Source organism: Gouania willdenowi, chromosome 24 (genome assembly GCF_900634775.1).
Source record: "Gouania willdenowi chromosome 24, fGouWil2.1, whole genome shotgun sequence".
Lineage (NCBI taxonomy): Eukaryota > Metazoa > Chordata > Actinopteri > Blenniiformes > Gobiesocidae > Gouania > Gouania willdenowi.
Genome location: NC_041066.1, coordinates 10,494,064 through 10,507,671, shown reverse-complemented (window position 1 = coordinate 10,507,671; position 13,608 = coordinate 10,494,064). Strand labels below are relative to the sequence as shown.

The 13,608-nt window shown below is 38.4% G+C and overlaps 1 protein-coding gene across 4 annotated transcripts in view; it reads left to right on the top strand.

Moving 5' to 3' along the window:
* fndc1 (fibronectin type III domain containing 1) overlaps positions 1-13,161 on the top strand; it is a 41,493-nt gene extending 28,332 nt beyond the window's left edge. For all 4 annotated transcript variants that reach the window (XM_028439846.1, XM_028439845.1, XM_028439843.1 and 1 more), the window contains 6 exons: positions 4,810-4,918; positions 9,689-9,768; positions 9,961-9,990; positions 11,362-11,523; positions 11,625-11,747; positions 12,309-13,161. In XM_028439846.1, the coding sequence (XP_028295647.1) occupies positions 4,810-4,918; positions 9,689-9,768; positions 9,961-9,990; positions 11,362-11,523; positions 11,625-11,747; positions 12,309-12,424 (620 nt within the window). In that variant the 3' untranslated portion in view covers positions 12,425-13,161. The remainder of the gene's footprint in view (positions 1-4,809; positions 4,919-9,688; positions 9,769-9,960; positions 9,991-11,361; positions 11,524-11,624; positions 11,748-12,308) is intronic.
* Positions 13,162-13,608: the final 447 nt, after the last annotated feature.

Below are 13,608 nucleotides of genomic sequence, written 5' to 3'. Positions count from 1 at the left end.
CATAAACCATGCAGTGATTTGACAACTTTATGCCGTTTATTATTAACTACTATTAAAAACTGGCTGGGATATCTTACATTTTAAACGTTATTGTACTGTTTATTCACTCCACCATAAATGCACACAGCTCCCCAAACTTCAATTTATTACCGGTATTTTATTTTTATTTAACCAATCAGCTTATTTTATATATAAGATATGGTACGGTGTATAATTAAATCCTATACGTCACAAAATACGGTACTAAGTTTTCAATAGCCCGTTTAAGAGGACTTTTAGATGTCTGATTCCAGCCCAGTACAGAACAATTTTAGAAATGTTTTGAAAAGTTTCCCATTGCGTTATATTGTTTTTTGTAGATATCCAAAATTACATTTTAAGTACCGTAGTCGAAAGGACATTCTGGATATCTTGAACTGACATTTTCACTGCTGGAAGAGGCGGACGAAATGAAGGCCTAGCATTATTGGTACATAGCATTAAAGAGAATGTGTGTCAAAGGATGACTAATAACATCAGGATATTTCTCAAGTAAAATGTTTGTAGCGATATTGGCTTTTGAGTGGATAACAAAGAGGAAAATTGAAAAGGCTGTGTCTCACAACATCACTATATTTGTGTGTATTTACAATAATTCAGTCGTAAGTTAATATGAGCTCATAGCGTCTGTTTTGCTGAATACATTACATACGTGTGCTGTGATTAAACCTGTGATGGGTTAGCTGAATTTATAAGGTGCTGGACACTTGTGGGACACTTAATATAGGAGGTCAGTGAATGTGCGCAGCATAAATCCCTATGTGTACGACATGTCTTTTGCATGATGTTCAAGTGTGTTTATGTCATTTCACTTGCTTAACTTTTACCACCAAACAATGAAATCACATCTCATAATCATGTTTGGTCAGATGTACGTGTTATTTACTCTACAGTGACAGTAAATAGGCTTTTTTTTTTTTTTAATGTCGGATGTACGTCGCCAGTTGAACCGAAACAAAGTCATAGTTCTGGACTGTGAAGGCACCACACTGAGGTTTGGCTCCACAGATTGTTTATAAAAGGTTCTGAGAGTCATTTGTGAACAAAAGGAATCATGGAGATAACTTCTCCGTGTGTAAATTCAGGTAAACACGGTCACAAGTTCACATGGAAACACTGCGTTTCCCCTGCGACCTCCAGTATGTACGCTATTTAGAGATTAGAATAGTGCGCTGACAGCTGATCAGTGGCCGATGCAGCAGACGTATGGATTTAGTTTTTCTCATTGACGCAGGATCGATTCCCAGTGAAAGTGACTCAAATGTTTCTTTATTTTTATGAGACAGATCATTTACGTGTTCATTGTTTTATTGTTTCATCACATTATACAGACTGTAGATTTTGTAAAAATACAATAAAAACACATAGGGTTGAAGAAGTGCGAGACATGTAACTTCCTGTTTACAAGAGCCGCGGTGAGTCCACTTTGTACCAAGAAGTCTGGTGTTATACAGTACATGTGACGTGTCCACACACAGAGCTGCGAATACAATCACATTAACACTTGAAACAGTTGTACAACGTAAGTAAAAACTACCCGGCATCGACAAGGGCAGCTTAGCCCCCTGGTCCTTTTTGACCAAATCTGCTGTTGCTGCAGCAACTAGCCGCGCTAACAAAAGTCGGTTGCGAGTTTAAATGGTGGCAACTTAAACTATAACATCTGTACTTCCGCATTCAGAACGGGAAACATCATTGCATCCTTACGCCAAATGCGGAAATTATACGTGCATATAGCTTGAGATAGTGGACAAAACAGCAAAATGGGCAAGTAGAAAATGGCAGAGTAATTGCACAGATAAAACATTCCAGGAGTAGAAGCCAAAAGCATGGTTAAGATGAAAAATAGACACCTGTATAACATACAAAAGGAAGTCAGCAGTGTGGCAATGTATTTATTCAAATAATAAAGTAGCTCCCAGGCATACGCTTGTTAAACTTTATGTGAAGTTTATTATTAGTTAACATTGCTTGTCCCTCCAATGGGACACATTTTTTAAACCATGCCTGTGAACCTGCTAAAAGTCGATGGTGCACTGTTGCTTTAAAGAACTTCTTCTGGAAGGTCGTCAAGATGCAATGTAGTTTCAACATGGAAATTGCCAATCCAGATGTGCTTCTCCGGTTTATTATTCTGTACTCCAATCTAAAGAAATTGTGGAATATTGCCAGTCCAGAAGTCTAGAAGTTCAAAACTTTCTCTTTTTTTTTTCTTTGCAAATGGTCATTAACTATAATTTACTGATTGAAATTGTTGGACATTGAGGAGAGTGAAATACTGGTCTGTGGAGAATTCAGCAGGGTATTGTTGTGAACTTGTGAATCAGGGGTACTTACATTTTCTGACACATGACAAAAGCAAAGGAGAAGAGACGATGTGTACTCTAAAAGATACAGACTATCTGAGGCATCATTTTTGACCTGCTAGAAAGGCAGAATATTTTCTTTGGCGAGGAAAAACAAGCTGTAGGTCATGCAGAGGACACGTTTGACCTGTGATGCGTAAAACAGAACGTTACGGCTGCACTGTTGTTTTCCTCTGCTCTTTCTTTCCATTCGCTCATTTTAGTGTGTTTTTTCTCCTAGTAATTATCTACTGACGTATCCTTGAATACCAGGTTGTATAAATCAATGGATGGAGAGATAGATGGGCTTTATAAAATACAGTATAGCAACATTATACATATATAATACAATTACTGGTAGAAAAAGATGTAAAAAATCTCTTATGACCACCTGGAAAACTGAAGGAAGGAATGAAAAGCAATGAACCAACAACAAGGTTGTTGGTTCTCCAAAGGTCATGAGGTGATGAGGATCATTAGAGGACTTAGTTACTTACTAAAGGTGTAATACTTTCACAATAAATCATAGTAAACAATCTGTTGATGTGATACCAGTTACTATTGGTAATAATAATAATAATAACATGACACACTTATATTTGGCATCAATATAATTTTTTTGCCGAGCCACTATTTTCCTTATTACAGAATTGATTCAGAAACTGTTGAGTGCAGCTTTCGGTGAAATACAATAAAAAATAGTCTATGATCTGTGAATAAAATATGTTTAAACATAAATTCTACACTTTAGGAGCAAACTTTCATTATTATAATAGCTAATTACTCATTTTTAAAAGAAACACTGCAGTTAGATTGCCAAAAGCTAGTTTGCGAACAAACCAATAGCTCAACCCCAGCCACATATTAAAGTAAAATGATTTAAACTTTCCATAGGAAAAAGACAACTCATCAATCTAGGTGTATTTTGCATATTACTGGATTACTTATTACGGACAAGTAAAGCACCCACGTTGTTTATATACAAATATTTGTTGGGTTTCCTGTGAGATTTTGGTGTCGCAGCGATAATGGGTCAAAGTGTGACCAACGATAAATATACAAACCAGAGGAGACCAAATCATCCTTTCCACACACAGTATATTTCTCACTGATTGCCTGACACACACGAGGACAGAGTTCACACACAGCACTGTTTTAGTGATTAGCCTGTGTTTGCACAGCATTGCTTTCCGACTCATGGGTCACAGCTTTTCAACCAAGGAGATGAAAACAGCTGTGCATGTGCAGCTTCGTGAGTTTTCACCTTAAAACGTTTGGCTTCTGGTTCCATTTACCGTGATCCACAGGGGATATTTTTCTTAAAGGATTTAAGCAAACATACACATCAACTCACTGAATTTTTTAAAGTACTGCTTTTGGCTCAAAGAAACAGCTTCTGGAAAAAAAACTAAACATTTTCTTAAACATTATTCTGTGTCCCACAAGAGGCAGCTCTTGGTTTTAATGGCGCTAAAGCTAAGAAGTTAGCGCAAAGGAGCTAGCTGCCCACGTTGTTGCAGTGGCAGTTTTAACTATAAATCATAAATTGTAATAATATTCGTAATCCATTATATTCCAAAGTATAACCGATCCCAAATCCTTTTTACATATTGCAGATTACATGAATACCATTAGAGATAAATGATAAGTAACATTACTAACTATTTAAGTACTGTTGCTGGGTTACCTTTACGTTTCCTGCATACTTAAAGGTCCCATGTCATGCTATTTTCCCCAAAAAACATAGTATTTGAGGTTTATTTTTTGAAATTTGCCTGTTTTTCAGAGTTTTAGCCTCTGAAAAGTCACTTTCTGAGCAACTCTACACAAACAGGCGAATTTGCGGCCTACGGATGCTTATTCATGAGTGGGCGTGTCTATAGACGGAGCACTGACTTCCTCCTCCCCGCACGGTGACGTAGGGCCAGAGAACGGCCCGCCCTCCTCCCACCCACTCCATAGCCGAGCTCATGCTGCTTTATAAACACGAGACAGAGCGTGGGGGCGGGGCGTTCGTCGGTACATACATAGACTGTAGAAAATACATACACTGCACAAAGGACGCTGAAATGCTCACCTTCGTGGGCGTGTCTGTTTACATGTCAATCACAGCAGAGAGCTTCCTGCAGGCGCGGCTTCTCCAGCTCAGTGTTGCGTCAAATTCGTCATCAAAGTGGGAACGCGTCATGAAATTGGAGCGAGTAGTTTGGGCTCACCCTGCAGTAAGAAAGGAGCAAATCACCCTCTAACTAACGATTGAGGGAATCAATGAAAAAAACACTTTGGGCATGTGTATGAAGCCCTAATAGCACTTTTATGATGTTTGAAGTACAGAAAAGTAAATATAGTGTAACATGGGCCCTTTAAAGTTCACTCAATCACATTGAAACTTATTATTACCTTTATGTTTTATTATTATCTGCAGGCTACCTGGTCTACAGTGCTTCTTATGATGATGTCCTAAACAATCGGTGGTCCTCTCAATCCTCCAGTGGCACTCATCTGGCTGTAGAGAATCTAAAGCCTAACTCCAGGTAACTATCTCTGTGATTCACATTTATATCATTTGGATTTTTTCTTATGTACAAAACATTTTTGGTAACACTTTACTTTATACATAAGGCTGATTATACGCTGTCATAATTATGACATGACACCTGTTATTTGCTGTATGTATATATGTACATTATATATCACCCCAACTGTATGTATATGTGTATATATCATAATTTGTTTTTAAGTTGGTTTTACAGTAATTATGATGCAAGCGCTTTATCTCTACCTTTAATTACCCAGGTTCCTACACCTCACCCATTCTCTGTAAACCCTAACCCTTACCCACTTTCCTTCAGACCTAACCCTAACCCATTTTTTCTTACCCTAACTCTAACCTTCCCTTCCCCACACCTAACCCTAACCCCAGATACCCCTGAACCCTACTCTTCCCCAACCCCCTTTTGCACATCCCAGTTTAAGCACTTTATCTTTTTTATCCATGTTTTAAATGATTATTTTTATGAAATTTTTAAATTGGGTGGGACGATAATCTGCTTTTTATTCTCACAAGATGCTGCAGACCCTCACCTCTTTTATTCAGTCCTGGACCTGTTTTATAGGAGGTTTTTTTTTTACTTTGTTTACTTTAAATCCTGGTTTCTAATGTTTTTTTTAATTTCTATTTTTCTATTTTAAATCTACTGTTATAGGGTGGGGTAAGGGGTTCCTGTAGCGAATGCCTTTAAACATATATATCCCTACCTAACCCTACTTAAACCTAACCCCCCACTAGATCCCTCCACCTAAAAATAACAACATAGCTCCAAAGGTGTCATGGTTCAGTAAAAGGTGTCTTAATTTAGTGAACAACACTTAAAGGAGCACAGGGCAGGATCTAGAAATCAAACTCTATAGTGACACCACAGTGGTTAGTGTAACTGCAGCCATCAGCCACCCTCCGCGGCAGCACGCATCAACTGTTTGTTTATCACTGGAGCACATCTGATACTGTGGATAGAAGGTGAATACCCGACCGAACCCTGATGGGACCCGACGGCACCGGACGGGTTGGGTTTGAACAGATATTTAGAACTGGTGTTCCGTTCGGTCACATAGTGTTGTTTGCGCGCAGCGTTCTTCCTTTCCTGCTGCAGCAGCTGTACCCCTGAAGTGGTAACTTTATCCAGGGCTCGAGACTGCGGCCGAATTGTTCGCATATTCGAGTATTTTTTCACTTTGTGTGAGTGAAAACGTAATCTGGTTGCATCTGTGCTAGTGCGTTGGGTGACCTTATTTTGTGACGGAGCTGCTGAGCACCTTGTCACGTCCCACAGAGTGCACTTCTCTCTCTCTTTATCTCTCTTTCTCATTCCGCGCTGCATATGAGGAAACAGTGTGCGCTCATGCACTAACTTGACTGCGGGTATTGATTTGCAACGGTGAATGCGCCGAGTATAAACACCAATGCGCTCGTTTGGAGTGCATGCGCGGTCCGCAAACGAAGCCAGGCGTATGTGAGCCCTTCGGTGACAGTGCGCGCTCACATTGAGGGCAGCAGCAAAGGAAGGAAGAATGTTCCGAGCAGAGTGATAGAGCGTACACGCTCTTCAGATCATAATCGATTCTAATAAATGCTGAACTTTGCCTGCTTGTGATTTCATAGGTTTGTTTTTTCTCCCTTTTACATCCCAATATTCATTCATTGATTTTCTGTACTCACCTGGTCCTGCACTCTGGGTCACAGGGGTCTGCTGGTGCCTAAGTCAGATATCATATCAGGCCGATCTGATAATGGTTACAAGTGTTTGGTTGGTAATCTGTGTATATGCATATCCAAATAACACGATGCTCAACATAAAAACTGCTCAGAGACAGCCTTCTCAGCCCATTATTGATTAAAGCCTGTTCCATGGCTTATGAGACAAAAAAATGTGTAGCTCATTGTATCAATCTGTTTCTGGGAGTTGTCTTGCTAATCATTTATTACCACATGTTTTATGTTTAATACACATTTTTAGACGTCTTGGAAATCTGAACTTTTTAAATTCTTAAAAAATATATATTTTTAAAAACACAACAAATCACAATTTTTTAGATTAAATATTTTCTTGATTAGAATAAATGTTCACTGAATATAATACAATTTTATCTTGAAACAATTAAACAGAGGAAACAGATTGAAAGTATTTGATAACACACAAAGTCAATAAAATACCAAAAACACAACTCTACTGATTAATTACAATGGAATGTCTATTTAAAGTGCACGGTAAGATTTAAGTTGAAATGACAAATACAGGCTAAGTTAAAATGTAAATATGGGATGTCTTTACTTGTAAATAGCTTTGTGGTCTAAATAATGGAATAATGGTTAAATTAGAGAAAAAAAGATGTTGCTGGTGTTTCATCTGCAGGGCAGAAGCCAATCACCTGCTGCAGTGCAGAAAAGGCAGTGCATTCCAAATGTCTGCATAGAAGGTTTTGGCTCTCAAGCAATCCAGTTTGTATGAGAGAACATGAAAAAGTTGATGGGAGAGTGTCGGTTTTTCCTATGCCTGGGGCTGCTTCTGGTTCCTAGAGTTACTGAAATACAATATCATTACTCATTGTACTTTGTATATGCAGAGGTGAAGAAAGAATCAGCTCAACCATGAGTCATTGATTGCAAATGTTGATGACTAATCAAGCTTGACACGCCAGCCTTAAGAACTGCATATAGGTGCTTTATGTTCCGTTCACAACGAACCGGTTAAGCATACGCATAACTGCATAACACTAATCTGCCGGTGGGTCACCTGTTCCATCCGACCCTCATCTGTGAAGAAGATCCAAAAATACTTCACTTGGGACAAGGCCTCTCCTTTGACATGAATTTGGCAATCTACCTTCTTCCGATAGGGAACAATGGTCTCAAACTTGGAGCTGCTAATCCTCATACCAACCTCTTCACACTTGGCTTCCCAGCAAGAGTCAAAATTCGTATTTTTTCCGATTGCCAATAGGACAATATCATCTGAAATCAAAAGTGGTGAAATCCTCTGTCCCCCGAACTCAACCCCCTCCACTACCCGACTGTGTCTAAATCTTCTGTCCATAAAAGTAGTAGTAAAAAGTAGTAGTAAAAAGAACAGAATCAGTGACAGAGGGCAATGTTTAAATTTGCCATTTCTTGGCTGATCTTGTAGTATGGCAAGTCGGTGAACTGACCCCAAGAATGACAACATGTTCAATGGCCACAATGCCTTTTCAAGTTGTACCTAAAGGTTTTATATCCTGGCGTCAGTTCTACTCTAATCGCTGATTCCTTCCTTACATCACCGCTCAGGTTTCTTTCCTGCCTTTTTCTTGCTCTTCTTTCCATCCTTTCTCCTGACATGTTTCGGTCATCATCATCATCACGTGGCTGCAGTGATTGGATCCAGGTTTCCCTGCTTCTTATCTTACTGTATGTGACCTTGCAGAGTGGAGAAAAGCTGATGAGCATCAGATCGTGGAAAAGTTTCCACAACTTTAAGACGTACGGGTGTATTTTTCTTAAAGTGATATTATTTATATCACTTTAACAGCCAGAGAGCGGGCTTCTATATCTCCTATGTGGGATTCTTTTCTTAGTTGTTTCAGAAAGTTATGGCTTCAGTATGTCCTCAGCTTAGTCCATTTATTTCCACTTTTGTATCTTTTTGTGAATATTGACAACTAACCCTTCTTCTTGTTGCTCAGTCAGGTTTTGCCTTTTTTATACTATTTATATTTCTGATTTATGTTGACACCTCCAAAAATCCAAAAACATGACTGTTACTTTGGTTGGACTCTCTAGATTGCCTGTAGGAGTGAATGTGTGTGGTTGTCTGTGTATTGCCCTGCAATGGACTGGCACCCTGTCCAGGGCGTACCCCTGCCTAGCGCCCAATGAGAGCTGGAGATAGGCCTTAGCAGACACCCGCGACCCTGTATAAAGGAGCAAGTGGGTCAGAATTTGGATGGATTTATGTTGACCCATAAAATTTAATCACAAAAACTTCAAAATGCAAATGTTTAGGATGGCTAAAACTATAAATAAACAAGAGTACTGAGGGGGCAGAAACCTCCGCCAAGCGCCAAATATCCTCTTTGCCAGTTATTTGTAGTTATTTGTTCTGTGAACAAGACAAACAAATCAATAAATGCTGGTCAAAATATTACCACCTTAGCCGAGGTAACTTAATGACTGCACACAATAAAATGGTTGAAAAAGATCCCAAAGACTACTAGCTTGATGTTCAATAATCTGATCAGAAACAATCCCTTTTTGTAGAGTTAGAAATGGCATTTAATGGATCTCTCCTTGTGGCAGAAGGATAAATAAGTACCAATACATTATTGTCATTTGAAACTGGGCTAACACTAGAAAGTTTTACGCACAGCACGTGTTTCTGTTTGAGCTCTGAATATGGAGTCACTTTGAATCCACATGTACGGGCCATGCATCAACATTGCAACCTGAATATGTTTTTCTTCAAAACCCTCTCTACAATCCACAGCAGACTTCTCTGAGTCAACGCAATATTCATCTCTTGCAGGAGGTTCTTTTTCCTCTCAAACATCCCAAACCCCACTCACCCTTTTCCCACAATTTCAGCTTAAAAAATATTTTTGGCATACATAACGTATAAATCGGGCAACTTCTAAATCATAATGGCGAGTCATTGGTATGCCCATCAGCTTTCCCTTCCCTTCAATCAGTTACAACAAAGCTGGTTAAAAAAAAAAAACTTTACCATCCATTTCAATCCCATGTTTAGTTTGAACTCTTCTGTGTTTTTTCACAGGTACTACTTCAAAGTGCAAGCCAAAAACGTGTTTGGTTTGGGACCAGTCAGTGATACACTCACCTACGTTACTGAATCAGGTTAGTTTCACTGGTAAAGATGCAAAAATATAACAAAAAGATTGGTGAGGAATAAGGTTAAATGTTCCCTCGAGTTACTTTTTTTTTAAACTTAGTTAACAACAGCATTGAATCAGTAAACATGTGCAGTGAATTAGCCGTGCTGTGGTGGCTTTTGCGTCAGCGGTAAAATGTTTTCATTCTATCTTTCAGATGACCCTCTGCTCATTGAGAGACCACCTGGTAGGTCTGCTTTCTGACAGCACGTCAGCGCTCTCAGCCAACAGCTGAGTGTAGGAAGCTGCTGTGAGGTCGATGAGGACCGTGTGTTTTAAAACAATTTCCATGCAAGTGAAACAAATAGAGTGATTTTCAGGACAAAACACTTCAATGTTAAAGGCAATGGAAAGTATCGAATCATCTTAATTGTGCTTAGAGTGATAGAAAAGAAAACAGGTCATATCATTGAAGCCAGCTGTGGTCGGGCAAGTGATACATACACATGCTTGCCTCTGTACACAGAACGTGGATAGGTTTGTCTCATATATGTCCCATTTTAACCACCTTCTGTTTTTTTTTTCCTCCAATATTTTCATTTAAATTACTTACACACACGTGAGACAAACCTCAAATGCACTTCCAAGCCAACACAGCTGCGTTTTCTTAAATCCACCTTTGTAAGAACAATGTGTCAACACTTTTTCAACACAGAGCAATAACTCTCCAAACTCTAACAAGTCTAGAAGTTTGGACGTCTTTAATGTTTGCACAGCGTTGAGGAGAAATTCCCAACATCTTGGCCTTTCGTGGTATATTACCTTAAACTACTCTGATACACATGTGACCATCAAACATATTGTAAGTAGAGTTTCTTACTCCAACATTTCACGCTTAGATCTGGGTTATCATTGACATATGGTGGAGTTTTTTCCAAAAGTGACATTAATCTTCATCAACTGCTCATACTGAAGCTATTTAAGTGTTATTTTAATAGGTTTTGAGCTTTTAAACAAACTTTCTGAAGTTTACTTCATCTATTTCCTCTTGGATTATTTTCCTCAAAGCGTTTATCACATCATTTTGAGTCTTTTTAGTTTGACTGGGGGCTCCTTGTATTGACCTAAATGCCAGTTCTTTTTTAACTCTCCCAATAGGGCTAAACTTGCTTAATATGTTTCTGGATTGGCTGATTTGTTGCACCAATGAGAATGCAATTTTGATCTCAAGTAATAAATCAATCAAAAATGTATTTCTATACCATTCTTCATAAAACATTTTTTTTAAAAAAGCATGCAACACAAAGTGCTTTACGGTAAACAAAGTATTAAAAACAGAGTCCTAAAACCACCATCCTATTCAAACATGTTTTTTAAAAAACTCTAGGCATGTTGTGGGTTGTATTACATAAATATGCAATAAAAAGATATCTAAAGGATAATTTGATCAGACATTTGAAAAGGATCAATGAGACTAATGAGATTCTGACACAATTTTATTTCGCTGTTCCGTTTTATGGGATGTTGAGAAAGTAGCTTAACCCTAACTGCTCATGTTGTATGTTACTTTGGATTAAAGCATCTGCTAATTGGAATTGTAATCTTGTATTCTATCCAGGTGGAGAGCCAATCTGGATCCCTTTCACCTTCAAGTTCAACTCGGCCCACAGCAGTTGTAAAGGTAGCCAGTACGTCAAGCGTACGTGGTACAGAAAGTTTGTGGGTGTGGTTCTCTGTAATTCACTACGATACAAGATCTTCATGGGGGAGAATCTAAGAGGTATGATTTCAAGCCCATTCGAGATACGATAAAACTTCTTCCTAAATGACTGAGAAACCCTCTTATACAGTGTTACTTATGTTTCTCTACTGCAATCACAGAGCCATTTTACAGCATTGGAGATACATTTGGTGAAGGAGAGGATCATTGTCAGTTTGTGGACTCTTATAGAGATGGAAGGACAGGCCCATCCTATCTATCCAATCATCTGCCTTCAGCTCAAGGTACGTGTTTGTGGCCTGTGCTGTTCAATACTAATTCTGGCTTCGTGTGGTGAGCCAGCTGCTTTGATTTTATCAAAGCAGTGGATGCAGATGTTGAGAAACGTTAGAAATGAAAACTGATTAAATGGACTTGCATGTGTCAGACGTTTTTTATTACCTCAGACCTTTTTTGATTATATCAAAAGTCATGTAATAATGTTACTTCCTGTCTGGTTAATGTTGGAGATCATAATCAGTTTCTTATTAAAGGACTTCAGATACTTCAGGTTTTTTTTTTTTACACGTAGTCCTACCGTGAGAACCTAGATATAGACAGATTAAAAGTTACTGACTGAAATGGAACTCTACGAGTATGAAAACTAGATTCATACGAAACAACTTTAGATGGTATAGTTATCTAAAGGTGATTGGGAGCTTTCGATGTTGTGAGGATCTGGTTTACGAAGCATTGAAATGTTGAATGATTATTAAGTAAATAACAAGTCGACATTATAAAATCAATCTATACCTTGAACTCAAATGGACAACCTGATAGAAGATTTGTTCTGTCTTCTGTTGCAGGATTTTATCGCGCTTATAGACAGCAGCCAGTTACATTTGGAGTGATCGGCCGACGAACGCCACACCCTTTTGTGGGCTGGTACGAATGTGGGGTGCCCATTCCTGGAAAGTGGTAACACGAGGAAAGTGGAGACAACAGACAACTGCTCCGCAGGCTTTTACCACCGCTGATTATTTCCTCAGACATGGACAATTGACACCACTACAAATGTATTACAGACTAAAGAGGATATAATACTAACCAAACAAATTATTGTATATCATTACAATGCACTTTTTATATACTGCAGTATGTATATAGGGGGGATTAAGAAGCATGTGTGCTGTCGCTAAGATGATCTTTATTTTACAATGTCCTTGAGTTGCTCCCTGTAAATCCAGAGAGTGCTATTTACTGTATTTCATGTGTGGCAACATTAGCCTTAAGTACAAAATGCAAGAATGAACATTTGGGTGTGTGTATAGGTGATTTTCAGTCATGACGTTTTTATATCATCCTTGATTCCTCTTGTGTATTTGTTGTAATTTTAATTGTATTTTATACATTTTGGATTCAGATGGAGTGTAATAAAGGTTTCTGTGTATGTTTTATATCTATTAATGGAGGACCTTCTGCTCAGGAATTGTGGTAGATTGAGTAAAGGTGCTATGGAAACCAAAGCCATCCAAAAACATAGGTCATATTATAGTTTCCTCAGCTGCCCCACTGTTTTTCTACATGTGATCCAAATCTACTGCTGTGACCAAATGGAAGATGTGAGTCAAGAGGCAGCGATTGGCTCAGCCATCTGGGGCACCAACTGTTATAATTTAACCAAATGTCAAACGCTGCATACTGTGGACAGATGCAGGTGAAAAAAACTGAGGAAAATACACGTCTTGGTTTATTAGTGCTATGAATAAAAAGTAGACATAATTGATGGCTCTGAAATAATTTAACTTGAAATTATTACAAATAACACACTCAGTACACTCATGTATAGAATCTTCTGTTTTTCCAAAATTGAAACATTGAAAGTCACAAATAAAATAAATTTTCAAGTAACTTGTTTGTGCATTTTTTTTCTTTTCCAAATTAGGTATTTCACCTTCATTCATCTTTTAATGGCTGCAATTAATTACTTTTTAGCCACATGGCGGACTGGATATTGAATCTGAAACAGGTTCACCCTGGTCAGATCAGTGGTTAGATATTGCTCCTAAATATGTGTATCTTCAGATAAAGTGCTTTGATTCAGCATTTATGGATATTTAGAGAACAACATTCCCCTAACATGCATGTTTATGGATTGCGGGAAAA